Source organism: Heliconius melpomene, chromosome 21 (genome assembly GCF_056956725.1).
Source record: "Heliconius melpomene rosina isolate 202511_hmr_F chromosome 21, ASM5695672v1, whole genome shotgun sequence".
Taxonomy (NCBI): Eukaryota; Metazoa; Arthropoda; class Insecta; order Lepidoptera; family Nymphalidae; genus Heliconius; species Heliconius melpomene.
The window spans coordinates 9,609,097-9,633,552 of record NC_140409.1 but is presented as its reverse complement, the minus strand read 5'-3'; the positions used below and the strand labels follow the sequence as shown (position 1 = coordinate 9,633,552).

The window sequence follows — 24,456 nt, the reverse complement described above, 5'->3', positions numbered from 1 at the left end:
TTCTAATATTCATGTCATTGCTTCAATTCTTTTCGTCGTTTCAATCGTTTAATTATTTTTTAATTTTTTAATTTAACTTTTATTGTATGACATCTCGCGTTGTCGAGGCATCTCTTGCCTCGCAGCTGCAATTCACTTCAATGCGCATTGATGTATAGCCTCTAATTCCCCAGTCGTTTTATTAAAGCGGATTCAGCCCTTGATACACACATATACATATGCATAAGAACGGGCGAACATATCTCTATATATGATTGTGAAGCCACAATTATAATTTATATTATAATATTTATCGGCGAAATTTATATTATTTTATTAAAACAACACCATATTTTTAAATAAACTACAAATCAAATCAGCTTCACGCACCTATCCCGCACACAGCACGGTAGGCAGAGGGAACCTAGTGTTAAGACACTCCGTTCTCCAATTTCCACCGAATTCATGTATTTAAATAATTTCCTCGAGTGGGGAACGAACCCACAACCAGCCAGTTTACATTCACACTTTGTGTCGATGATTCATGCATGATTTCAATCCACATTCGGATAAATGAAATGAAAATTAAAAACTAATAAAAGTGAAAATTTCCCAGTGATCGACCTCAATGAAATCAATCCGAAGGGTAAGATCATGTATCCAGCTGGCGAGCGTCTTCAGAGAGTTGTATCCGCGGCGGTGCCACATCTCCGGCACCTTGTTGTTGAGGAAGGAGTTGAACACCTCTTCGTACTCCTCGGACATTACCACCACGCCCTAAAAATACAAAATAATTTGTAACTTACTAATTAAGTAGGTATACTAATTAACTAGAATTCAATTCAATTGACGCTAAAAAGGAATTTTAATTGAAATTAAAGTCGAAAATATATTTTATTTTAAATTTAATTCAATTTGATAGGTAGTCAGTAGAGTAGTAGTAGTAGTTTGGTAGTCATGGAGCATGTCTGCACAGTGTGATGGTATTGTGCACGCGACAGGTTGCGGGTTCGATTCCTACTCGATGAAATTAAATATTTAATATTCCTATTTTGTTGGCTCTGGTGTCGAGGCAAAAGCACAAGTAATAATATAATGCAACGCTAGCGTAGTGGGACAGCGTCTAATTGAAAAATACAATGGTGGAGTGATCTATTTTTACTAGAAGGAATGACTTATTTTCATTTCTCCGCTCTAGAATGATATGTGCGGCGTTGAGTTCTCGGCTTATTGCCTTTCAAGCGTTTCAGACTACCATATTTCAAAAAGAGAAACGAAGAACAGACGTCTTCACACCTGCCTGAACATACTTCCCAATAATCCCCTTTGATAATATTATTGTCTAACATTATCAAAGATTTTATTTAGGATTATTAGGAAGCATAGTATATTATCAAAGGGAATTTTAAATATCTATTATGTTATCAGTCAATGTCATTTTTGATTGATTACTATTTTATTTTTTTTGTCTATTTTATCTCGTACAAAGCAGGATAGACAAAGGGAATCCAGTGTTAAAACACTCCGTACTCTACTTTCCATCGAATTTTGCATCGTGTTGAGTGGCGTAATTCGGCCTAAACTCATATGCTTACTAAAGTTTAATATTAAACTTTTATATTGAATTCGCTTTGAGATATGCACATTCCTGAAATTTCGTATAGGTACGTGATGTCTGAAGTAAATTCAAATTTATTCAGATATACAAAACGTCTGAGAACTTTTAATAACTATAAAATTGTCATTGTAAACTTGTACAGGCTGCTTCAAAATATTTATCGTTCATTTTTTAATAAATTTGGATTCTTTTATACATTTTATATGTAATGAAATAATGATTAAGTTTTATTGTAGTATATTATACATATATTTTTCCTTGTTAATTGAAAGTATATAACTATCAAATCGATTTGAAATAAGATATTCTTACAGCAAACTACCTAGTAACAAAACTTACAAAATATTTTAAAAATGTACTAACTTTAATAGCTTTCTGTAGTTCATTGAGCGAGCTATGTATAAGTGACAGAAGTATGTTGAATCTATCGATTTCGTGGAGCAAGACCGTCGACAGCGAGTGCAGCTGTCCCATGTCGTCTGGCACCATGAGGTCTGGGTTCACAAGAGACTTGTCCACTTTAGTGACCACCGCGGCCCGGGTCTGTTCACATATACGCCATACTATTTCATCAGGCGTCTCTCCTCCTCCGCCGCCTCCAGCTCGAGGTTGTACATCTACTATAGTATTTATGAGGGTACTCGTTTCTTTACTCTGAATATAACAAATTCATTGTGATCATTGTAAAAATTACAGTCAAATATTTGTCATTTCTATATATGTATATATAATAAAACATTTCATAAACATTCCTTAATTTGATCTACAATGAACACTTTAAAATAAGCTCACTTCGAACGCAATATTAGCGTTTTCGTGCATTCCAAACACTTCAGGATCCTCAATGACGGGCAGGGTGTCGATATACTCGCGGACAGCGTTGAGCTTGTCCAGTCTGGGGCAGTAGTAGATGCCAGAGGGGGAGTACGTGTAACTGTCCTCGAGCGTCGGAGGTGAGAAAAACAGTTTCAATATTGTGGTGAGACACCGTTGGTCCCACATATCCGTTACTCGCCCTCCATATGTAATTTGACCTAAAAAAAAAATCAGCTTCGAGGTGTATCCTGCACAAGGGGTAGCCATTTTCCGTCCAATTCTGGAGTAATAACGGCCGAATAATAACAGCGAGTATTAAATTATTCGTTCGATAGTATTGACACTGCCCAAGTGCACAGCAACGCAGGAAAAAACGTAAAATTAATTGTTTTTTAAACAGACAATGTACGGTATATCTAATTAAAAATCTCAATAAGTAAGTGCAATAATTCTCACTAGTAATATACTCTAAAGCGTCCCAAGGAATATGTCCAGACTCGCAGAACATTTGCAAGTTCAGAAGTGCACACTCGCGGTCGCTGTTGTTAAATTCGTATGTAATGTTCCACCCCAAGGCTCCGAATTTTTTACGTTCCTGTATGATTGCATGAAACATGCAAATTCCAAAAAGCATGGTTCGCCAATCCTGCTCGAGCACTATATGTAGAAAATTACAAAATTGTGTTATTTACAGTCTTGTAAATGATATATAGTAATGCTATAATTACTAATTTTTTGTACCATGATTTTCGAAGAAGTCTTCTTCCATTTCGATAAGGGCCCTTTTTACATTGGCTTTTAGTCCCTTTGGTGGTTCATTGGTGACTTTTACGGAATTTTGAAGTACAGAAACGGGAAACTTTGGGGTTGGCATAGAGCTGAGATAAAGTCGAAAATCTTCGTGTATACTTGCATCACTGCTCATGTTCGCAACTATTACCTCCAGACTTAGCATCCACGACGCGGCTAAGTGACAATTCTAAAACAAATGTCAATAAATTATTGGTAACAATTAGTCTATCTGTAAGAGTATTTGCAATAAAAAAAAATATGGTTATGAATAATAAAAGAGATATGGAAATAACGAGACACACATACATAATTATGATGGACACGCTAATAAAAATTCTCGTATACAAAGAAAAATATCATACATATAAAAGTATGATACCATTTTAATTTGAAAATTAAAGGTAAAGTAAATAATTTAAAACACTGAACTGAATGGCTTAATGTATATACGAGGTGTGTTCAAAAAGTAAGGTGACTTTTCAAATTTGGCGGGCAACGTACTTTCGATTATCGATTTTTTTATTTTGTTATGTTGGTACACTCTTCCCGAACATCTGTACCAAGTTTCAAGTGTATAGCATTTTTTGTTTGGTTGGGAGAGGCGTAAAGGTTATAAGTGTTTTGCGTGCTCGGCGATTTCTTGCTATCGAAAAATATGGATCAAAGGATTTGCATAAAATTTTGTGTAAAAAATAAAATAAAGTGCTCCGAAACACTTAAAATGTTGACAGTGGCATACGGTGAAACTGTTCTGAGTAAAAAAAATGTTTACAAGTGGTACAAACTCTTCCAAGATGGCCGGGAAGATGCCAATGACGAGCCTCGCTCTGGACGCCCAAGCACGTCAACAACTGATGAAAACGTTCAAGCAGTGAAAACAATTGTTCTGGAAAATCGTCGAATCACTATCAGAGAAGTTGCTGAGGATGTTGGTATATCGCTTGGCTCGTGCCATGAAATTTTTTCTAACGTTTTGGGCATGAGACGTGTGTCAGCGAAGTTTGTTCCGAAATTGCTAAAATGCCCCTGCTCACTCATCTTTGCTGGTGAGAGATTTTTTGGCCAACACCACAATCATGCCTCAGCCACCATATTCACCGGATTTGGCCCCATGTGACTTTTTCTTGTTCCCAAAACTAAAGAGACCTATGAAAGGACGGAGATTTGCAACGATTGAAGAGATAAAGACTGCATCGCTGGAAGAGCTCAAGGCTATACCGAAAAGTGCTTATGAGAAGTGCTTTGACGATTGGAAAAACCGTTGGCATAAGTGTATTGTATCTGAGGGGGATTACTTTGAAGGGGACAACATAAATATTGATAAATAAATAAATATTTTTTCTTAAAAATACAAAGTCACCTTACTTTTTGAACACACCTCGTATATTTAATTACCTGTAAAAAGACCCAATCGCCTTTAGGCTTTCCATTATTTATTAATTTTTCAGCAACAGGGCCTTGACCCTGGCCGAGAGATATAGAGCGAACGTTATCCTGCTTTCCCATGTCGATTGCGAATTTTTGGAATGCTCCGAACGGGTCCGAACCAGTACTTAGGACAAACACTAAAGGTATACATGCGGCCGTGTCTGCGTATCTGTTAAAAGCAAAACTTTATATTATCTATATGTATCGCACCCCCAAGTAATATAAGAGCCCAAATTAAAACTTTGAAAACTGGGATTTTAATTGTAAATAAAACGATAGATTATGTTCAGTGCTGGTACCGACGCTGTTATAAGTTGCCCTGCTGTGGGTTACAGAAGAATGAAAGAAAATCGAACGCTATGGAGATACGATCTCTTCGTAGGATATACGGAATCAGTTTAGTTAACCGAATCCACAATGAAGAGGATAAACAGAATGACGAATTAGTGATTAGGGATGTCACGGTGAGAATGAAGAACATGCTCGGGCGGTTTGAACACGTCGAGCGAGTGAGTGATGAAAGAATGGCAAAATCCATTAATATATTTATGAAGGAGAAATAAGTGGCAAGAGAGAGGCAAACCTTGGGTGATTTTGAAAACACACAGTCGATGATACTGGAGGAAGGTCATGTAAAAAGCAGGGCAAACATGTAGAGGTTGATGTGGAGTGTGGAGTGGACGAGGCCGATGAGAAAGACCTCTTTAGCCTCGTCTACTGTCAACTAGATATGTTCTCTCAGGCTACCTCGTTAGTGATAAAATGTGAAGAAAAAAAACCTTAAACTTAATTTGGTGCCATGCAGAGCGAATTAAATATTTAAAACTAATATCATTAAAAAAATATATCAAATGAATTAATATTAATTTTTATCATTTAAAAATAGCTTTATATAGATTTATAATAAAAAGCCTGACACCAAGCGACGAATGATAATTATAAACTTATGAAATTTGATTGTTTAACTTACAGGTTGCCTTAAAAACTTATTAGACATTAAGAAAATTATAGCTATCTACCAAATATTGGTGGATTATGTAATTTAATGATCGTATAAACTCTATATATAATATAATATAATATATTTACTGTATATTATTTACTACGTACTACAATAATAACTAAGTGACTCTTTATAAAACGGGCACTGAACCTGCTTCATAAAAAGTTGTATCGTCTGCTAAATTTAATAAATTAATCCAGCTGTATTACTACTAAATCTATACTACTTAATATTTACATACTTTAGTTATTTCTACGGTTTAGGTGCTTTTAAAACCTTAGGTGATACAAATAAAACACGTGTGAAACTAAAATGGTATATTTAGACATTAACAAATGACCTACTATTTCTCTAAGTATATAACTTATAAGCACATAAATAACAACTATTTTTTGCATTGAAAAATAGTGAATATTAAAAATCTAATAATATATAAATTCTAAATAGAACAAATTACTTACAATGTGCTTAGTTGAACAGTGGGACTTTCAATGAAAACGGGCCCCAAACTAGTGCTTACGTACTGGGCTATGGCAAACACTAATTTCTCTTCTTTTAAACTTTTAATTAACATCAATTTTTCAAATGAGCTTAGACGTTCATCCCAATTTACTTTGGGGGCACGAGAGTCCTTTTTGTTTATATGAATATCCTGAATTATACAGGAAAGGTTATGGTTGTTAAAATTAAATACAAATAAATTTATGTAAATGTTCAATTTAAAATAAATTACTATTTGTCTTTACTTTGGAGATTAGATAAAAAAAAGGTATAAGTACTTAACTAAAAACGAATACATTAATCATTACCAAAGAAAATGTGCCAAGTTTAATAGGAATTTTCTGCAGACAATCGGCGGCGAGTCCCGCGAAGACCGGTTCACTGTCCTGTAAGTGGTTGACTGAGAGCCACATTTGATCTGTTAGGGCGTCTACTGCTGGCTTCTTTGGGAGTGCCTGTCAAATGTTGTATAATACATAGTATTATTGTTTCTTTGCTATGGGTGGAATACTATGGCTTTACGTTTGGCATATTTAATGTTCCCATTTTTTTGTTAATTTAACATACATCTTTCCTTAAATTGGTGACTCTATGCAAACAAAAGTGTTCTTATAATTAAAAAGCCTATAGAGCCCTCTTATCTACTTTATTCTTGTTCTATGTTTTAGGGAATGAAAGAACTCCCAAAAACTACTTACAATTTTGCTACCAGCGGGTCCTCTAAGCACGTAGTTCCACTGTTCCTGTGAAACTAATCCAGCGTGCAAGTATATTGCCATGTTGAGAAGAAAGCTGAACACAAGTTTATGTCTCTCAAATAATCCTCTAGAGACATTACGATACACTGACAGTGTTATCTCACGATGCAGAATTGCTAGGCGTTCTTCTAAAATGTCACACTTTTCACTCTTCTCAATTACTATGTTAAATACCTGTATAAAGAATATATTTGAAATATTTCATAATAGCAGGTTTTTATTTAATTATATATGTGTATTGTGCATTATAATATCTGTTGTTAATAACATATTTGGCCTTTATTTTAATAAGCGTGCTGGCAGAAGTATACAAAAATAAAAATACGTTTTTTTTTAATAGATTCCTAATATATTGATTCCTACGATATCTAATTATACATTAAATGAATATTATCAAAACGATCGATACACTAGTAAAATAGCCAAATAATCATCAACAAACGAACCTGATTAAAATATTTAAGCGAGAACTGGTACATGGGGTCTATGTCGGCTAGTTGTGCGACAGCAAAATAAAGGACGGCGCCACGGGTCGCCACTGTGCGATACTTCTCTCGAGCAGCTGATATCCTTATTTCCGTTGCTTCCGTTTCTTCGAGTCGAGCGTTTATTATTTCTGATGTTTCCTTAAATTGAATAATGTCGTAATATTAATTAATATTCTCACATAACAATGCGGGAAAAGCTGAAGTTAAAATAAAGATAATTGTTTCAAAGGCAACGCAAATAAATACTTAAAGATTTTAATAAATATATTGTAAATTTTTAATTAATTTTTTTAAATTTTTAGAGGATAAACTTGTATGGAATTATTGTCTATTGAATGTAATGCAGGATAGCTGCCAGCTAATATAATAGATTATACCATTGATTTTGAAAAGAGCAACTGTTGAGTTTCTTGCCGGCTCTTCTCAGCAGAACTGCATCTTGAGGTATTAAAAAATATCTAAGTTACCTTGCTTTCATTTAGAGTTTCGATGAGTTCTTCATCGTCTAGAATGTTGCCCGACGACGCATACAGAAGTCGCAATATTTTATCTTCAATCTCTAGTAGAGTAGCTTTGTCTGCGTTGATTCGAACAATAAGTTCTGATCTTTGCAATTCGAGATCTGGCCGCTCTAAACGAACTACATCACTGTAATAATTTTCTAAGAATTAATTTATATTAATACAAATATAAATTATTTTGGAATTCGAAATCGAATTGAAATATTTTTTTTTGTATTGTGATTGCTCGTTTTAACCACGTTATTATATATTTATATTAATTTTTATATTTTAGAAGATTTTTATAAGCTTTTATTTATTTATATAGCTCACTCCATTCTCTCCATAAACTAGACAAACGCAAATAACTTAAATAATGTTCTCCGATTTCTCTCGAATCTCTGCTTTATCTAAAAACATTTCTAGGATAAATTTATCTTGACTTACGCCAACAACTGGTCTTCTAGTCCTGACAAAGTGACCGTGAAGTTAACTAGAGTCACTTGTATACAGATTTCGGGCAAGTAATGTGGGTTTGCCAGTTTCGTTGTCAGATAAAGGCGGAAATTGGTATCGTATTCAATATCACTGTCACCCAGGTGGATGAGGAGACGACCAGCCTAAAATGTTCCGTTCAATTAATTGATTAAAAATATTATATATTTAAAAAATATTTAAGTAATTTAAATCTCAGCAAAGCATTAAATAGTCAAATTACTTTAACATTTCTCCAAAAATACAAATAAAAAGTTAATAAATAATATTATAAAAACAAAATAAAGTTAGTTGATAAAATATAAATCAATAAAAGATCTTATTCACTTGAAAGAACGTTTGTTTAAGGAGAACAGGTGACAGAGTAGCCTCAAGGGATTCTCCCAAGTCCTCAATAAGCATCGGCCAGCCGAGTCTGATGCAGTTTTCTAATAAACGCAAATAGGATGGATCATTTAATTTTGTTATTTGCAACCCGTTTACACGTTCCATGTTCTTTATCCACCTGTTGGCCTAGTTAATAAGAAATAACTTAATGTTAGGTCATAAAAACGATATAGTAGTTTTATACATTTTATGCGTATTTACTTCCGAGAATCTTTAATGCCTAAATATTTCTAGACAAATATAGCAAACATCTATAATAAGCAAATAGCGTACTTGTTCTTGTGGATCAATTGTTAGTGGCCATCTTCCTGCCCGAGTGACCAATATACCATTTTCAGTAGACACTGCATCGCGAGGTAAACCTTGAGCATTCCATGTACGCACTGTATACGAGTCCGCCATTACCGTAATAAGACTGAAAGTGTGAATAAAAAATCCGAATAGAACATATAATTAGACACCAGAAAAGAAACCTTATAAATATAATTTAATTGATAAAAGCATGTGTAAATGTAAAAAATGTTGCAAAATTAGCAAGGCGCCAAGTGAAACATAGTACCACTACTACTAATTACCACTAAATACGCTATGTTATGAACATTGAGTGCATTTGAACACTAGGTCTCCTCTATATGTGCGAAACTACTAATATTTAAATATATATATATATATATATATATATATATATTAATAATAAAATTTGATTGATAATAATTACTCAAAAGTGTCCGAGGAGGGTATTTCCAATTCGTGACATTGTTCCACCCATTTGACTTCGAGTTCTCGTCGGTAGTGGGATGGAAAAGCGCCAAAATACGCAATACAACCTGACGCTATTATTACATCACCTGTTGTACACTTCAGTCTAAATGTAGCCGCCTGCAATATCATTTTTGATTTAATCATTTTAAACAAATTACATTTAAATGTTGAATATTTTTTTTTTTGCTAGAACAATATCCTCATTTTATTACTATCTACTAACTGTTATAAAAAAATAGATATTGTTATTGGTACTATATTACAAACATGTAACATATTGAAATTTGTAGTGCGTTCGAATCCCACTCGGAGGTTCATTTCCTCGTTCAATTGACAAAGCGCGCCTTTAACTTCCGCTACTCAACACAACTCAAAAAACGAGCGGTCCTTCGGGAACGGAATGTCTCAACACATCTTTATGCCTCCCTGCAGTATGTCGAATAATGTGAAGCTAATAAAAATACCTTAACACCTTCTTCCCAGCGTGACTTTTCATCAGCGAGTGCTTGTGTGAGTTTGCCGGCGCGCATGAGTCGCGCGGCCGCCAAGTCTACGTCCGCTTGTAGTTTTAAACGTTCTTCTTCTACTACCTGTTTAATTTAAAGTGCTAAACTAATTGTCATTAAAATTTTTCATCATTCCAATTATAATGGAAATTTTTCAATAACGGGTTTTCGTGAATGTGCTATAAATTGAAATCAATTTGCTAATTTACCTTAAGTTCATCCATCATTTTAGCTAACTGAGCTTCAATAGCTTCAACCTCTTTTTGTTTAGCACGTAAGACAGCCATCACACTTTTCAATATTGCAGCGGCTTCTTTATGCCTAAAGTAATAATATTTTTTTAAATAGATATTCGTCATCATCGATGCGTAGCGGTACAGGGTAGTAAAGAATACCATAAAGTAAAAAAATAAAAGTCCAGATATTATTTCTACGTTACGATGGTGCTTATTTACATAAATTACAATAAATGTGCCATAATGAAAACTGGAGCAATTTTACTTGAGAATTTTCGGTTCAACAACTCTGAAGACTTTAGCATACATATCAATAGCTTGCACCCATAATACCATCGAACGACACACCTGGAATATATATATATATATTCAATTATATACTTTTTTTATGTGGTATATGTAGTACATAGTAAAATATATAAATACAACATCTACGACTATTTAGTATATTTTTTAATATACGAGTACATAAATAACCTAGTGTTTTGGCAAATATTAAAATAAAAGTTAGAGTCTTCTAATATATGAATGTATGATGAAAGTATGTCATAGTTTTTATTGGATACTTAATCTAATTAGGGAAATTCAATGTTATAAGGCTGAAGATATTTTTACCTAGGACCCTTACAATGACTCATCTTATCTTATCTCTATATACGAGTATAATAAAACAGTAAAAATATTTTGTCTGTACATTTAGTATTTCTGACTGAAACGGATAGAGGAACACTTAAAAAGAATAATGGAAAGCAAAATTATATTTTTTTAATTTCTTGTCTGTCTGTCTGTCTGTATGTATGTGTAGTCACGCTAATCCCCGAAAGTACTGAACCGATTTACTTGAAACTTGCACCGATTGCTTTATCTTAACTCAACATCTAAAGTTTCATCAAAATCGGTTCATTAAAAAAAGTTACCTAATCATAATTCAAGGCATATGATAAATCTTTCAACACAAGGAGGAGGTTCTCAATTATATATTTTCGATTCTATATTCGTTTACTTATTTTGGATATGATTTCGATATTGGATTATTCGATTGGATTTGGGTATGTTTTGTAATATGCAATCATTATTTTACAATAATAATTTAATATTTAAGACTGTTTCTGAACGACTAAATTATATTATTCATTGATATCAACACATTTGACTGTCAGTCAATTCTGTTTATTAAATGAATAATCGTGTAGTTCAAGCGGGCGAAGTCGCAGGCGGGCCGCCTATACATAATAAGCCATAAGTAAATTCCATTATAAGATATAATAAGATTAATTTATCAAAGAGATTTTTTGTAGCAATACCTTGGACACTTTAACAACCGTATCGGGATTAAAGTCCTTATGTGTTAAATACACTTTTATTTTCTTGAGGGTCACGTCCGGAATATGATCCTTGTCGTACTCTTCTAGATTACGTATGAAGTTCACGTCGGCTAGTAACTTTTTTGTAGAGTCCCAATCTGGTCTGTAAAAGAAATAAGAAATACAAAAAAAGTCAGTATGTTAACTCTACATACAATGCTATATAATCAAGTACCTATATTAAAAACTGTAAAATACTTTTCCAAAACTTTTTCTATGTTCTAAATTAAGAGAAAAGATAAGAGATATATATGTATATTCACAGACGCCTTCGCGGCTTCGAGGCATGCGTTATTTTCATTTCCTTGCTCAAGTTACCAGATAACGCATTGTCAAGTAAATTGGGCAGCGCGTTGGGAAGTCTGAATAGTCAGAGAGAACCTCAGCAATAGGTTCCCACCTTTTTATATGTGGGAGACAGTGTGGAGTGTGGAGCTAAAAAAATAAAACATTTACTAACTTGGCACCAAGAAGTATACACACAGGTTCCATTACAAATCGCACAAGAGGCGGTGGTTTCTGAAAAGCTTTCAACTCATTGATATCGGCTTTATTTAACGCTTTTAACGCGTTTTGTGCGGCCTCCATTGCTGGCATGGCTAGGGCGAGGTCAGCTTTCGCTTCGTCAGCTATTTGCTTTACTTCTTCCGCTTTTTCCTATTATTTTGCAATAACTTAGATGGATCTATCATTTTCTATTATAGTTACACTTGTAGAGTACATTTATTATAATTAGTTGAATAAAAAACAATAAAAAAATAATATTATTTTTATGACAATCATTCACGAGGCCGTCGTGGCGCAGCGGCAAAAGGGTGTGACTGTAACGCGACGGTTGTGGGTTCGATCCCCACTGGAGGAAGTGAAATATTTATTTACGTTTATATTTCCATTTCTTCGCTCTGGTGTCGAGGCAAAGCGCGGCGCTCCAGAATTCGGGAGAAAGTGGGAAACGGAATGTCTTAACACTAGGATCCCTCTGCCTATCCTGTTGTATCCCACAGCGTGAAGATGATTTATTTATTTTTTTATTTTTTTTTTATGACATTTTATAGTTAAGCAAGAGACTACACAAAATTGCCTAATTATTATATGTGGTCGTTAGAATATTCGACAATTAACAATTTATATATAGGACATTGGTTTATTATACCTTAGCTTCTGCTTCATCTTTCATAACCGCTTGTTTGACTTCATCTGCAGCTGTTTGTTCCACCTTTAACCGCGCCACTAGAGCAAGACCCTAAAAATAATTATTTGTACTCTATAATATAGGCAAATATGAAAAACAATATACAATATCAATTTATATAAATTATACTCACTTCCTCTGCTTTTCTTGCTAAAATTGGTTCCATTTCTCTAACTTGTTGCTCCATTACGCCGACAACGTCATATGTTTCATATAATTTCTATATAAGCATTAGACAAGAAAAAAGCACATTAAAATATAATACTATAGTCATATATTTTTTTCAAGTTTTTGTATTACGAATAAAATTATATAAAATTAATATTTTAATTTAATTAAATGTAACTTTAAATATCACTTTAGTTAAATATAAGTGGGATAATAAATACCTGAAGACCACAAGAGATTCTGTCTCTTCCACGTATAATGTCCTGTTGTTTTTTATCAAGTAAAGAAAGGTATAGTTTAAGTAAATCAAGGTAACTGCTAGGTGTCGTGTAGAAGTACCGGCGCATTTCATCGTATAAACGTTCTGTCATCACGTCTACATCCTGAAATAATAATATTATTACAATTATTTAATAATAATCCGTCGTGGTAGGTTCGATCCTTACTACATTTTTTAGACTTCCGCTGTTTTTCAGATATAGCACGACAGATAGAGGGAACCGGAGAACTTAGTGTAATGGCACTCCGTCCCTATTAATATTCTTCCGTTCTCCGCTTCCCGCCGAATTCAGGAGGCATAGCGTGTTGAGTGATGACACCGGAAAGAAGTGTGGAGGTGCAGGATCAGGCACATGGCTGGCAGCAATGCAATTGCGGTCAACGCATCGACTAAACACACGATCCTCGCGCTCTGATAATCACTTGTATTTTCGTACTACGTCCCTTGTACATTACACTTGGGCCGTTGTAATAAATTGAAGTAATTAAAGTGTATAGATATTTTATTTAAACCACTACTTAACATAAATAGACACTATAGATGAAATAGCAATCTTAAACATTTAATTCCCGAGTGGTAATTGAATCCGCAACCATTGTATGTATGTGTCCCTGTGCCCTCTGTCTATCCAGCTGTATGCAGGATTTAGCGAAAAGCCACAAGAATATGCTATTACTGTAATATATGACTTCTTCTATTTTTCATCCGTTCTACACTTTCCACCCATTTTAGATTCATGTGATAATTTGCAAAATCCGACGCCACGCTTTGCTTTACCAGAATTTAAGGAGAGCTAGTGAAGTAACTTATATTCTATTTCTTAAAGTAGAGCTAAAACACAATAAACACATGCCGTGAACCACAGTGGCCTCAGCTGGTCTCTACTAAAACTAAAAACTAAACTAAATAACTAACTTATTAACTTTAATTTGGTTAAACGTCCCAGGAACTGCTGTTTGTGGGGGTAGTCGATATATCGAAAAAGGGAATAAGCATACATTAATCGTTACGATGTAACCCACTGTTTTTACGGTCAGACTTACGAAGTTCGGACCATGTGGGTTTACACAGTAACAGTCATAAGTAAAAACTACTTAACTCTATAAAAGTCATAAGTTAAGTTGCACTATAAGAAAAAAATATAGTTGAAAATGTAGAAAACAAAGAAATCATTACAAGAGCAGACCTGATGCATTGACACAGCTAGTGTTGATATTTTTTCGATGATATTTTCGTCTTCTAGCTGTTGGAGACATTGTTGCGCTACGGATTTCAACGCTTCCGGCGGCCATTTTGTGAACCAATCGATTGTGCAGCAATTCACCAAGGAAGGGAACATCCGACAGCGACGTCTAAGTATAAATAGGAAATATAAATTACTATGTAACTACAATTCGAGAGTATAAAGCAGAGCTTTACATTTGTTTCACTAGGGTGTCCAGTGTCACTATATGTGTAGCCAGAAAAAATCTCAATAAATAAAGTTTAATATTAAAAATAAAATAAAATAAATCCTACAAAAAAAATTCTGCTACATTGGATATTGGAAATTATGGAAAGGAGTGTTTTAACACTAGGTTCCCTCTCTCTCTCTACCATGCTGTGTGCGGGATACAGCGTGAGCTCTAAAAATTATATATTTCTTAACTTTCATCAATAATATTTCACATTAATCACTAAATACTCAATGTTTCGTGTCGAAAGTAAATAAACATGTGTCCTTGAAACGAGGTCCCTCTTACTATTAAACCTGTTATATGGGAAACTTTGGAAAAGGCACGAACTTACAGTAGTTGTACGTTTATAGACATGTTTATCATAATCAATTACTTTACTATACCTGAAAGCTTCTCCCACAGGGCTCATACAAATACAAAGATGCAATTTACTCCGCACGCGGTTTATAAAGAAGTAGTAGACAGAATCTCGGTCGGCTGGATTTATACCAGCTTTGCCTGCATCGTTTCTACATCCCGTTTGTACTTGCTCGTAGGTGTCCCCTTCGAATAAGTTGGGGACTTCACCTGAGAACAGTTTCAAAAAAAGCGGTTAAGTTGCGAGTCAGACGTTGTTTCGTACCGTATTTCAATATTCTAATTTCACGGGAAATACCCTATAGGTATAGGTTTGATTGCGAGTATTGAAAATTTGCAGAAATTTTCGGCACAATTTTGGCTTAGAAATTTGTTTTTTTCACACCTCCAAGGGACATTATATCTAAGTATTTGTTATAAATTTCAGCTTTCACTTCTTTCACTTCTACGTGTTCCTAGAGAAAGCGTCTTGACAGATAGACGGACGCAAAACAAAGTGATCCTGTAAGGGTTCCGTTTTTTCCTTTTAAGATAGAGAACCCTAAAAAATGGCATTCTTTCATCCATCCAACCATCCATCAGCCATTCAACGTCCACTGCTGGACATAGGCCTCCCCTAATTCTCGCCACTCCGTCCAGTCCTGCGCCCTTTGAATCCAGCGGATTCCCGCTGTCTTTTTAAGGTCGTCGGTCCACCTGGTTGGAGGGCGGCCTGTGCTCCTTTTGCCGAGACGGGGTCGCCATTCGAGGACCTTTCTTCCCCATCGGTTGTCGGCCCTCCTGACAATACAACTACAAAATATCTTCTCGTCTAATCTCCCTCAGTGCCTGAAGACAAAAACTTTCAACCAGTGTGTGTTGCCAGTGTTAACTTATGGCGCTGAGACGTGGTCCCTCACTGCAAGCCTTATCCACAGGCTCAAAGTAGCCCAGCGAGCGATGGAGAGGGCTATGCTTGGTATTTCTCTACGCGACAAAATTCGTAATGATGAAATCCGTAGACGAACGCGGGTTACCGACATAGCTCTCAAAATTTATCATATTGTCAGGAGGGCCGACAACCGATCCTTTCATACATTCACTTAATTTATTTGTGTCATTAATCACTGGTAGAGAGCAGAATTTGTGAAATAATATATTATGATTGCAAGTATAATATTATACTAGTATTGGAAAGTATATTACGCCAAGAGTAGCTTTATTTAAACATTATATAAATACAATATTAAGTACCTGAATTAAGCATATTATTGATATCTTCAAGGAACTCCTCCTTAGTAATTTGCGTATCAGTGAAGAGGAACACCGTGTCTTCATACGAGACTCCGGCGCGCATGTACATGTTGCGAAGGTCGTCGTGGAACTCGGGGGTATCGTAGTTGCGCTTTAACTCCATTCCCATGCATCTTATATTATATACATTTGATTTATACAATAAAGTAAATGTGGAAGAAGAGTATGTATGGTAAAAGTCCGCCTAAGCTGTATTGCATGATAAGTCAAAATTTTTTATAAAGGCTACGACTTCACTAAGTGACTAATATGTTAAGAAGTTGAAGTTCTGTGGCGTGTTACTGTAAAGAGCTATGTCCACTAAAAAGAAAATAAAGATAATAATAACGATGGTGACGATAATATATAATCTTTTATGGGTCTGAGCATACGTGTATATAATAAAATTCCGCAGTGTATTCTAGATTTGCCACTTCCAAAATTTAAAATATCAGTAAAAAAAATTCTGACGAGTAAAGCTTATTACACTGTTCAAGAATACTTAGAGGACAAACATGTATGGAATTAATGTCTATTGAATGTAATGCAGGATAGCTGCCAACTAATGTAACAGATTGTGATTGTACCATTGATTTTGAAAAGAGCAACTGTTGAGTTTCTTGCCGGCTCTTCTCAGCAGAACTGCCTTCCGAACCGGTGGTAGCTTTTTGTTCATATGTTCATTCGACGATTCAAAAGTGCTTATTATAAGTTTATTTGAATAAAGAATATTTTGAATTTGAATTTGAATTTGAATATAAATAATCAAAATATTTTCGCCCCTCCCACTATCACAAAGTAATTTTCAAAATGAAACATATATGTATAATAATAAAAATATAAGTATGTAACTAAGAATTTAACTGGAGTAAGCAATGACCAATGTAACATCTTAGAATTAGATACTAAAATTACATATATCTGACAACCACTCACTTGCACTCATTGACGTGCCCGGCAAGAGTTGCCACGGACCGCCTGCCGGAGCCGCCGGGCCCCACCATGAGGCAGTGGCCCCTCTCCGCACGCAACACGCGAGCTACTCGCGCCACGTGCTCTACCGCATCACGGAAAAGAACTAGGTTCATTTCTGCTCGTGCTGTTGAATTGTATTCTTCTAAGTATTCCTATAAATAGTATAGAATGGTATACAATGACAAAATAGTTCAATGATACTTATACTAATTAAATATGGCAAGCATTTTTTGAAGACACCTAGTCGTATCGACTTGGAAACCCTGCCGCAGGTAGGCCATTTTAAAGCAGCATGAAAGTAATTTCGTAAGAACCGCACAGTATTGGAGTGCAACGTATCCAGGTGGTGAGGTGTGGATGGTATTTTAGCTTGTGACGTACTGTGTAGTTAGAAAATTCGGTTGAAGGTCAAACAGTTCTTCAGAACACTCCCCATGATATGCGCTATAATACGGTAGACAACGCACAGCGAGGAGGTTCATCAGGTCATCATGTCAATAAGAAAGGACAGTTATACTTTTTATGTTTATATTGACTTATACCTTAAGAACAACCATTAATTTTTCAATATCAGGAATTTCTTGATATATTCTATTCTCTTTAGGTATCGCAGAATTGAGAAAATCTCCAAAGAGCAAGGGTGGAGGATGTTCTATGATAGCTTCGTCAGGTATATCCAGTATAGGCTGCTGGAAGTTTTTCTGACAGACAGTGCTCATTAAATGATAAAAATAGCTCTTGTCTTCGATATTAATGAGTCGATCGTGAAATACACGGAGACATTCATGGTAAAATAAGCTGCAAACATATAAATAAAAACATAAGTTAAAAAATTTGTACATGCAAAATGAGGGATAATTATATTTTTGCGTTACTTTTCCAAAGTATTTTAAATATTTGATTAATGGATTAGTATAATCGATCTAGAATTTCGCCGTTAATGATAAGAGCATATAGATTAGTGGTCAAAGTATTAAACAGTAGGAGGGTTGGAAAAGAGTGAATTTGAATCCTGCTATATTATTTTTTTTTACGTTTCATAAAACATTTGTAATTGAGTCCAAAAGTTTTAAAAAATATATAAAATATTTTGTTAAAAAATTGTTAAACTATTTTAACCGACTTCTGGAAGAAAAGGAGGTTATCAATTCGACTGTTTTTTTTTGTTATACAATACTTCAATTTTTAGAAGTTCACACAACTTACCGTAGCATAGCTTGCGGTAACCGCATATAGGCAGCATTCGCTTGCAACACTCCCTGCATAGACTTGGACAAGTCTCTCAGGTTGAACACGTAATGGGACTTGGCTGGCGTTGGTAACAATTCGGAGCATATCTTAAGATATATCTCCACCGCCGCATTCACTATAGGATCGCTGAGAACAGATACTTCTGATACGAAATCTTCCATATGACCCGATAGTATGGCCTGTTAAGAAGTAATTACATTAATTTTATCATATTCCCTCGCCTCATAATTAAATATCAACATAACAGTATTTACTTTAAATATAGTTTTCATGGCATCAGAATTAGGGGCAGATATGTAGAACATGGCGAAGTGTCGTACAAATCGCGCTGTAAGGGGGTTACGTCCACCGCCGGGAGGTGCGCACGCGCATGACAATACCACGTCTAATATCTCCTTCCAGTAGAGCTTATCACGATCGTACACGCCTCCAAAATCTAAATATTGTCTGTAAAATGGTTATTTTCTTTAGCGTAGAATAAATGAATCAGCCTTGGAGATGTGTAAAAACAGACAGAAACCTGATTTGAATTACATATTACATAATATGTATAGTATATAAGGTAGTATAATAGTAATAATAACGTAGCAGAAATATAAAACTTAGTGATATTTCAGCCAGTTTCAGTTTGAGGTCAGTCGTGTGTGACTGTAAATGCGGTTGTGGGTTCGATCCCCATCCGAAGAAATGAAATATTTATTTAAATGTATATTTTAATTTCGTCGCTCTCGCAAAGCATCCGAAAAAAGCCTTCCAGCCTACTGGCTAGGCGAAAAATGGGGAACGGAGTTTCTAAGTACTAGGGGGATTCCTTTTGCCTACCCCTCTGTGTGCGGGATACTGTGAAGCTGATATTTTTACTAAGTGAAGAGCTCATTAACTTTTAGAAGTTCTTATTCAGAATATAATTTTAAAAAAATATATATATTTAAATTATCTTATCCATTTTTAGGTTTCCATACTTTTTAAAGAAAAAAAAGAACCCTTATGAGATCACTATATTATCTGTCTGTCTGTCTGCCCGTCTGTCTGTCAAGACCCTTTATCTCAGGAACGCTTAGAAATATCGAGTAGAAATTCAAACCATATACGCAGATCGACGGCCCCATGATTTCCTAATAAAAAACATATTTCTATATTTACTTAGAAAAATGATATGGCCGTTTTTATCGCAAAAAAAAAGGGAATCAAAATTTATAGCGTTTTTCCGGTTGACCTAGAATTATGATATTTGGGAACTGGCATCTACAGATAATAATACTTTAGGAAAAAATCTGAAAACTGTACATTTGTAGTTAAATCATTAAAAAATAAAAAAACGCATACAATAATATAATATTACCTAAGTAATTCAATAGTAGGTTGAGCTCCATACACGTCTAACCGAGGCATATTGACGTCATCAATAAATATTATAACTTTCTTGCCTAACGGTGCCCCTATAGCCTTCCTTGGACGTTTTTCTAGACGAAGTTCAATAACTTCCTGAATATATTAGATTTAACGTTTAATTATGTATAATGCTCTTTACAGCAATAGAGTTATATTATAAAACTAAATATTTGTAATAATATTGGAACTTTGATGTTTTCATATTTTTAAAAGTGGGTGTGGAATAAAATATTTAATATATTCACAAAATAGCCCAAAATCACAATATAAGTGGATAAACAATGACCTGAGTCCGGGGACTACTGGTTTGTGCAGAAAAATTTAGTATCACGGGAATAAAGATGCCGGTTCCTGACATTTTCTTTAAAATTTCTGCTGCAATGCATGTTTTACCAACGCCTGAAAATTATAATTTGATATATATAAGCTTACTAAACGACTACGATTATAAAAACTATAATAATAAAACAATAATCTCTAGAAAAACAATTAGCCAATAAGTTATGGGTTACCTGTGCTCCCTGTAAACATAACTGGCTTTCCAACAGAAAGAAGCTTTTCAAACAAATATCCATAGCGCACAGTGTCTATGGTAGGAACGAGTGTTTCAAAGAAAGGTCGATTACAATCATATATAAATTCGGGTATTATTTCCGCCCAAACCTTCAGCTTTCGGTGTTTAGTGTCCATGAACATATCGAAGAAGTTAAATCCTTGAGGGAAGCTGAATAGAAAAGCAATATCGTTTTTAATATTACAACACAATTAATCCCCAATAATTTTACGTTAGAATTTGTGAACAATTCATAACATACTATTCAGATTCTTCAAACTCTTCGAATTGTCTTTTTATGATCTCCTCGAAAGGTTTTCTGTTGACTTCCAGTATGTTGCCACCGATGCACCATACGTAGCAGAATATAAAGCAATGAGCTATATAGACTTTAACAGCGGATTTTTCTGTAAATCTATCGCCAGGCTCTGACAATAGCGCACCGAGTAAGCAACAAAGAGCTACAACTTTGCTGATATCAACCTAACAAGATTATAATAATTATTATTACGACGCCAACGTTGCGGCACCCTAGTGTTTTATTATAAACGCGACGGTAGTGGGACCTATTTCCATTAAGGCGAATGAATTATTATTACTTTTGATAACAAACATGACGTTGACTTGTATCTCAACACACAATGTCTTAGCAATTAGTTAAAAATGTGGAGAACGGAGTTAACAGTAAGTTCTCTCTGTTTATTATGCGGCATGCAATGTGAAGCTAAAAAAAAACCACGAGAATATTCATCTCATACCTGTTTTATACCAACACTGCATTTCAAGTTAACATGAACAATGCCTACTTCGAGCATTTTAAACAGTTCGTAAAGGAATTCACTATTTTCCTGGTTGAATAAGTTTTTCTCCACTCCCTCGTCGATCCACGATTGTACATACGGCAGATATCCTAATTCATTGGGATCTATATAGACCATGCCACAACGGGACACCGTAGCAGGTGACGCTTGGGCTAAGTCACCAACCTTTACACAATAAGTTAAATAATTTAAATTAGAATTAAAGTTTCACAATTAAGTGTAGGGGTAGATAATATAAGTTAACATGTCAGATAGATAATTTTAGGTTGATTTTAATGATGAAGCCGATTTACAATTTAATCTCGGCTTAGTGGAACAGCGTCTGCAAACATGATGATTGTTGGTTCGATTCCCACTCGGGAGAATGATTGCATTTAGTTTCTTTTCATTTTCCCATCCTAGTAGACAAGTTCCCCTAGACAGACATGATGTTATGAGATATCTTAAAAATATATAAATCTATTGTAAGTCTGTATACAATACATTTAATAGAATGTTAAATATAAATAAATTATTAAATTATTAAACCGGCCGTTAGTAATAATATCATAGTAAGGCCCAGAATCTATATAGCCCTACATAAAATGACACAACATAATAAGATTTTTTTAATATAGTTTCGGTAAATATACCTCAAAAAGCATATGAACATATGGAGTGAGTTTAATTCGTTCAGAGTTAGATAGACAAAGCATTTTGTTATCATCGAGCACTGTGTTCATATTCTCTATCCACACGGCGTCCACTGGCCCATCGCATATTAACCACTGGTGATCCTCATTTTCAGCCTGGAAATTTTTTTTGAGTTATTATAAAATATAATTATAATAGCAGCATGCAATGCCTCCAGAATTTGGCAGTAAGTGGGGAATGGAGTGTCTTAACACTAGGTTCCTGCTGCCTATCCTGCTGTATGCGGGATACAGTGTGAAGATGAAGCTGATTTACAATTTAAAATCATAAATAATGATTTACATTTCATTTTGGCAAATACACAAAGCGCAACGTTGAGTTACGAAGTTCAACACGCAAGGTCTCAAGAATTGGACGATGCGTGAGGTCAGGAGTGTCTCAACACTAGGGTCCCCATGCCTACAAAACGCGTATACATCGTATAGATAGATAAAAAAAAAAACAACAAAATATAACAAAATATTACCTGTACAGCGGTCCTCAACGACAGTGGGAGGATACCGTCGTGCCATTCAAGCGTCTGCAAATTCACTTCTCCATATAGCTCACCGATGCTAAGACTTTTCGGATTCATTATATATTTGTGGACTATTTGATATTGGGGACCTTCAACGCCATTCTCACATAGTCTTGAATACGTGTCTCCTAGAGTCTAATAAAGGTTTTATGTAAATTTTTAACACAATTAAATATTAATGTGTATTATTGTATTAAATATATTGCAAAAATACTATGTCTGTAATTAGTTAAATATACATTAAATTTATTTTTCTTGTTTATGCTGTAACCCTCATATATCATGGTAGGCAGATAGAATCCATAGTTAAGATTTTTGAGTGGCAAAACATAAAGAGAGAGAGAGAGAGAGAGAGAGGGAGAGAGAAGAGGAAAATTGAAAATAATTCAAATATAATCATTTAGCCGAGTGAGAATCGAATCCACAACCGTCGCGAATAAAGTTACACGCCAGAAATTATAGTAATTTTACTAACATGTAAAACAACTGTTTTCCCTCCACCCGTAGGGCCCACCAGCATGACGCCCCATCGCACTATCATCGTTTCATGTAACTGTATCACTTTACGAATTTGAGGTTCAATTATTTGTAACTTTCTTCCTAATATTATTTCTCCTGAAAATAATAAAAAGAAGTAACAAAGATGCTTTCCCCCAGTTTTTTAAAAGAGAGAGAAAGAGATAGAGAGCTTTTCTAAATTACTAGACATACAGTATTCATCGCCTCATGTAAAAAATATTAGTTTATTATTTATTATTAACATTAAAAGATTCTGCCGAGAAGTTCAGGTACAACTTATTCGACCGTCAAATGTTTAGCAAGATTAATTAACTCTATATACTAATATTTCTCTAAAACAAACAATATATATACACTAATATGTACATACTTATAACTTCCTCCATGATACCGTAATCGCGTTCCGGAAGACTCACGCCAGGGAACAGATCCGAGAGTATGCCTGCAAACAAAATGGCATCCGCCGCCAGGAACTTGGGCAGATTGCTGTCGTTTAACGCACATAATAATGTTTTTTCTTCGTGCTGGTCCGGGTTGGCTCGTTTAAGTGCACCTGCCATTACCTACACATACAATATTTAAGAATTCAATACTTAAGAAACACTGACTGACTGTACTGTATTGGGAAATCTAACGAAAGACCAAAGACCAAGACCATTAATATACCAAATATTAGTTTATATCATAATATCTGGTTCAGAGGTCTGTCACGTGAAACGTAAAAGACTTAAAAATATCATAATCTAGTTCGTCAGAATATGACATCGGATTATAAATAAAAAAGGGGGTTTGAATTCGAGGGGGTTTTCAATTTATTACATTTATTAACGAAACGACAAACAAATATTTTTAATATTTACTTTAATGTTATTACTTTTTTTAAAGTATAAACTCACTGGTCATTGTTACTTACAAGTACACTTTTAACCGCTCTCATGCCGAAGTCATAATGGTCTTGCTTAGAGAGCTGTTCACTCGACAACTTGTACATTTGTACCATCTTCTTAGCGAGCCCTTTCGAAGATTCAAACCCTTCGGAATATAGAATAACTTCCGCAATTAGTGCTGAAAAACGGAGCAAATTTTGTATTCAATTCGGCCCGATATCCCATTAATTAAATTAACAATTGTAAAAAAAAGGGGAAATATTAGTAATTACAGAAAATAAAAAAGAAATTAACCAAAATTAAAAAAAAAATCAAAACATATATCTTTTTCAAAGTTATTATTTTACAAGGTTTTCTGGTTTTATATTTGCATAACAAAAAGAACAAAAAGAAAAGTTTACAATAATTAAAATATAATTCATATATGTTTTATATTACATTTCAATAACAAGTCTGAAGTTTCTTGTTAATAAATGTTACGTATATTAT

The 24,456-nt window shown here is 34.6% G+C and overlaps 1 protein-coding gene and 1 long non-coding RNA gene across 2 annotated transcripts in view; both read right to left on the bottom strand.

The window, feature by feature from the left end:
• The window catches only part of Dhc16F (Dynein heavy chain at 16F), a 40,558-nt gene that overhangs the window by 2,262 nt on the left and 13,840 nt on the right, over nt 1-24,456 (bottom strand). Inside the window, exons 26-65 of the mRNA XM_085206646.1 lie at nt 23,994-24,145; nt 23,451-23,643; nt 23,037-23,176; nt 22,511-22,696; nt 21,984-22,139; nt 21,289-21,516; nt 20,793-21,013; nt 20,490-20,701; nt 20,264-20,376; nt 19,928-20,070; nt 18,840-19,032; nt 18,541-18,764; nt 17,877-18,132; nt 17,296-17,486; nt 16,321-16,493; nt 15,114-15,297; nt 14,460-14,625; nt 13,215-13,376; nt 12,959-13,045; nt 12,787-12,876; nt 12,094-12,290; nt 11,574-11,736; nt 10,535-10,617; nt 10,243-10,354; nt 9,992-10,117; nt 9,484-9,644; nt 9,039-9,180; nt 8,706-8,891; nt 8,331-8,503; nt 7,851-8,031; nt 7,342-7,521; nt 6,836-7,069; nt 6,446-6,592; nt 6,098-6,288; nt 4,601-4,802; nt 3,155-3,392; nt 2,870-3,070; nt 2,390-2,631; nt 1,961-2,251; nt 604-756 (exon numbers count right to left, since the gene is read on the bottom strand). Of these exons, the coding sequence (XP_085062772.1) occupies nt 604-756; nt 1,961-2,251; nt 2,390-2,631; nt 2,870-3,070; nt 3,155-3,392; nt 4,601-4,802; nt 6,098-6,288; nt 6,446-6,592; nt 6,836-7,069; nt 7,342-7,521; nt 7,851-8,031; nt 8,331-8,503; nt 8,706-8,891; nt 9,039-9,180; nt 9,484-9,644; nt 9,992-10,117; nt 10,243-10,354; nt 10,535-10,617; nt 11,574-11,736; nt 12,094-12,290; nt 12,787-12,876; nt 12,959-13,045; nt 13,215-13,376; nt 14,460-14,625; nt 15,114-15,297; nt 16,321-16,493; nt 17,296-17,486; nt 17,877-18,132; nt 18,541-18,764; nt 18,840-19,032; nt 19,928-20,070; nt 20,264-20,376; nt 20,490-20,701; nt 20,793-21,013; nt 21,289-21,516; nt 21,984-22,139; nt 22,511-22,696; nt 23,037-23,176; nt 23,451-23,643; nt 23,994-24,145 (7,073 nt within the window). The remainder of the gene's footprint in view (nt 1-603; nt 757-1,960; nt 2,252-2,389; nt 2,632-2,869; nt 3,071-3,154; nt 3,393-4,600; nt 4,803-6,097; nt 6,289-6,445; nt 6,593-6,835; nt 7,070-7,341; nt 7,522-7,850; nt 8,032-8,330; nt 8,504-8,705; nt 8,892-9,038; nt 9,181-9,483; nt 9,645-9,991; nt 10,118-10,242; nt 10,355-10,534; nt 10,618-11,573; nt 11,737-12,093; nt 12,291-12,786; nt 12,877-12,958; nt 13,046-13,214; nt 13,377-14,459; nt 14,626-15,113; nt 15,298-16,320; nt 16,494-17,295; nt 17,487-17,876; nt 18,133-18,540; nt 18,765-18,839; nt 19,033-19,927; nt 20,071-20,263; nt 20,377-20,489; nt 20,702-20,792; nt 21,014-21,288; nt 21,517-21,983; nt 22,140-22,510; nt 22,697-23,036; nt 23,177-23,450; nt 23,644-23,993; nt 24,146-24,456) is intronic.
• On the bottom strand, nt 3,991-4,586 carry LOC146527203 (uncharacterized). Its single transcript, XR_014879303.1, has 2 exons — nt 4,275-4,586; nt 3,991-4,056 (listed from the first exon to the last, which is right to left on the bottom strand). It is a non-coding gene; the product is annotated as an uncharacterized LOC146527203 (long non-coding RNA).